The 2500-nt window shown below is 50.6% G+C and overlaps 1 protein-coding gene across 1 annotated transcript in view; it reads right to left on the bottom strand.

The window, feature by feature from the left end:
* erbb2 (erb-b2 receptor tyrosine kinase 2) overlaps window positions 1-2500 on the bottom strand; it is a 25288-nt gene that overhangs the window by 10209 nt on the left and 12579 nt on the right. The window contains exons 10-13 of the mRNA XM_080541423.1: window positions 1449-1522; window positions 1176-1266; window positions 618-820; window positions 138-267 (exon numbers count right to left, since the gene is read on the bottom strand). Coding sequence (XP_080397549.1) covers window positions 138-267; window positions 618-820; window positions 1176-1266; window positions 1449-1522 — 498 coding nt within the window. The remainder of the gene's footprint in view (window positions 1-137; window positions 268-617; window positions 821-1175; window positions 1267-1448; window positions 1523-2500) is intronic.

The raw sequence follows: 2500 nt of genomic DNA, 5'->3' as shown, positions 1-2500 counted from the left end.
CACTGGATCACAGGGTCATATTAGGGTCAGGTCAAGGTCAGGTCAAGGTCAGGTCAAGGTCAGGTTCAGGTCAGGTCAGGGTCATTCCCCTTTAAATGTTACATTTAAGGTGGTTGACGAGAAAGGAAGTGACTCACCCCTGAGTGATGTCACACTCCTCCACACACTCCACGCCGCGCTGGAAGGTCCTGCAGGACACACACTGGCCCCGCCCTGGGCCCCAGCACCCCCCCGCACACAGGGGGTCACACACACGGCCCTCGGACTCTGCAACGACACACACACATGAACCACACACACACACACACACATGAACCACACACACACACACACATGAACCACACACACACATGAACCACACACACACACACACACATGAACCACACACACACATGAACCACACACACACACACACACATGAACCACACACACACATGAACCACACACACACACACACATGAACCACACACAGGGTGTAGTGTGTAGTGTGTACTGTGTAGTAGTGTGTAGGATGTAGGGAAAAAGGTGTAGTGTGTAGGGTGTAGTAGTGTATAGGATGTAGTGTGTAGTAGTGTATAGCGTGTAGTGTGTAGTAGTGTGTAGGGTGTAGGGCGTACCACAGAGCTGGGGGTCGTGGTTGAGGCTGAGGATGCGGTTGGGTCCCTGGGTGGGGTGCAACAGCTCCCCCCATGGCAGGGAGGAGGTATAGCACAGCTCTGGGTTGTTATGGAACAGAACCAGACCACCGCTTACGCTCCGCAGGGACCGCAGCCCCACCGACCGGATCTGGAGGGACTGGACCCCCAGGGAGAACACACCCCTGGAGAGACAGACAGGAGTAGGGTTAGGACAGACAGACAGACAGACAGACAGACAGACAGATAGGCAGACAGACAGACAGGCAGGCAGAGAGACAGACACAGAGATAGACAGACAGACAGACAGACAGACAGACAGAAACACACACACACACACACACACACAGACAGACAGACAGACACAGACAGACACACACACACACACACACACACACACAGATAGACAGACAGACACAGACAGACAGAAAGACACAGACAGACAGACAGACAGCCACACACACACACACACACACACACACACAGAGACAGACAGACGGACAGACAGACAGACAGACAGGCAGACAGATAGATAGTTACTTGTAGAGGATTCTTCCTCTGATCACTCTCAAGTTCTCAAAGACGCTGAGGTCAGTCAGGTTGGCGGGCCAGGCATCGATGTACAGGTACCCTGCAGAACACACACACACACACACACACACACGCAGTCTGTGATTCAAGCTGTGTTGGCATGCTGGTATAGAGAGCATGCAGATACAGCAGAGTGAGTGTGTCTGTGTGTGTGTGTATGTGTGTGTGCGTGTGTGTGTGTGTGTGTGTGTGTGTGTGTGTGTGTGTGTGTATGTGTGGTACCTGTAATCTCCTCCAGGCTCTTGAAGGCGCTGAGCTGGCTGAGACTGAGACCTGACGTGTTGGTGACTGGATCTCTGGAGGGACAGACAGACAGACACAGAGACAGACAGTCAGACAGACAGGTAGTCAGACAGCCAGACAGACAGTCCGACAGTCAGACAGACAGACAGACAGACAGTCAGACAGTCAGTCAGACAGTCAGACCGACAGACCGACAGTCCGACAGTCAGACAGACAGACAGACAGACAGTCAGACAGTCAGTCAGACAGTCAGACAGTCAGACCGACAGACCGACAGACCGACAGTCAGACAGACAGGGTAGTTAGCTAATCAGCTAATCATTCATTTTAGTCACTCTGCCGCATGCTCCTGGAACAAACTCCCTGAAGAAATCAAACAAATCTATGCTAAAAACGTTCATGTTTTGCAACAGTTGATTAAACACTAACACTTCCGTCCATGTCGTTTTATTAATTTCTATTATCTTACTAAATGTTTATCATATATCTATTCTATCTACGTCTTAATGCTGTATGTAAAGCACTTTGAATTGCCCCTGTTGTATGAAATGTGCTATACAAATAAACTTGCCTTGCCTTGCTAGTTAGGGGGTAGTTAATGGGTAGTTAGGGGTAGTTAGTGGGTAGTTAGGGGGTAGTTAGGGGTAGGTAAGAGTAGTTAGGGGTAGTTAGTGGGTAGTTAGGGGTAGGTAGGGGATAGTTAGGGGGTTAGTTAAGGGGTAGTTAGGGGTAGTTAGGGGTAGTTAGGGGTAGTTAGTGGGTAGATATGGGTAGGTAGGGGGTAGTTAGTGGGTAGTTAGGGGGTAGTTATGGGTAGGCAGGGGGTAGTTAGGGGGTAGTTATGGGTAGGCAGGGGGTAGTTAGTGGGTAGTTAGGGGGTAGTTATGGGTAGGCAGGGGGTAGTTAGTGGGTAGTTAGGGGTAGTTAGGGGGTAGTTATGGGTAGGCAGGGGGTAGTTAGGGGGTAGTTAGGGGTAGGCAGGGGATAGTTAGTGGGTAGTTAGGGGTAGTTAGGGGGTAGTTATGGGTAGG

The sequence above is a fragment of the Nansenia antarctica genome, assembly GCF_963989245.1.
Source record: "Nansenia antarctica genome assembly, chromosome: 11".
Classification (NCBI taxonomy): domain Eukaryota; kingdom Metazoa; phylum Chordata; class Actinopteri; order Argentiniformes; family Microstomatidae; genus Nansenia; species Nansenia antarctica.
The sequence above is the reverse complement of the archived record's forward strand: the minus strand, read 5'-3'. Positions and strand labels throughout refer to the sequence as shown.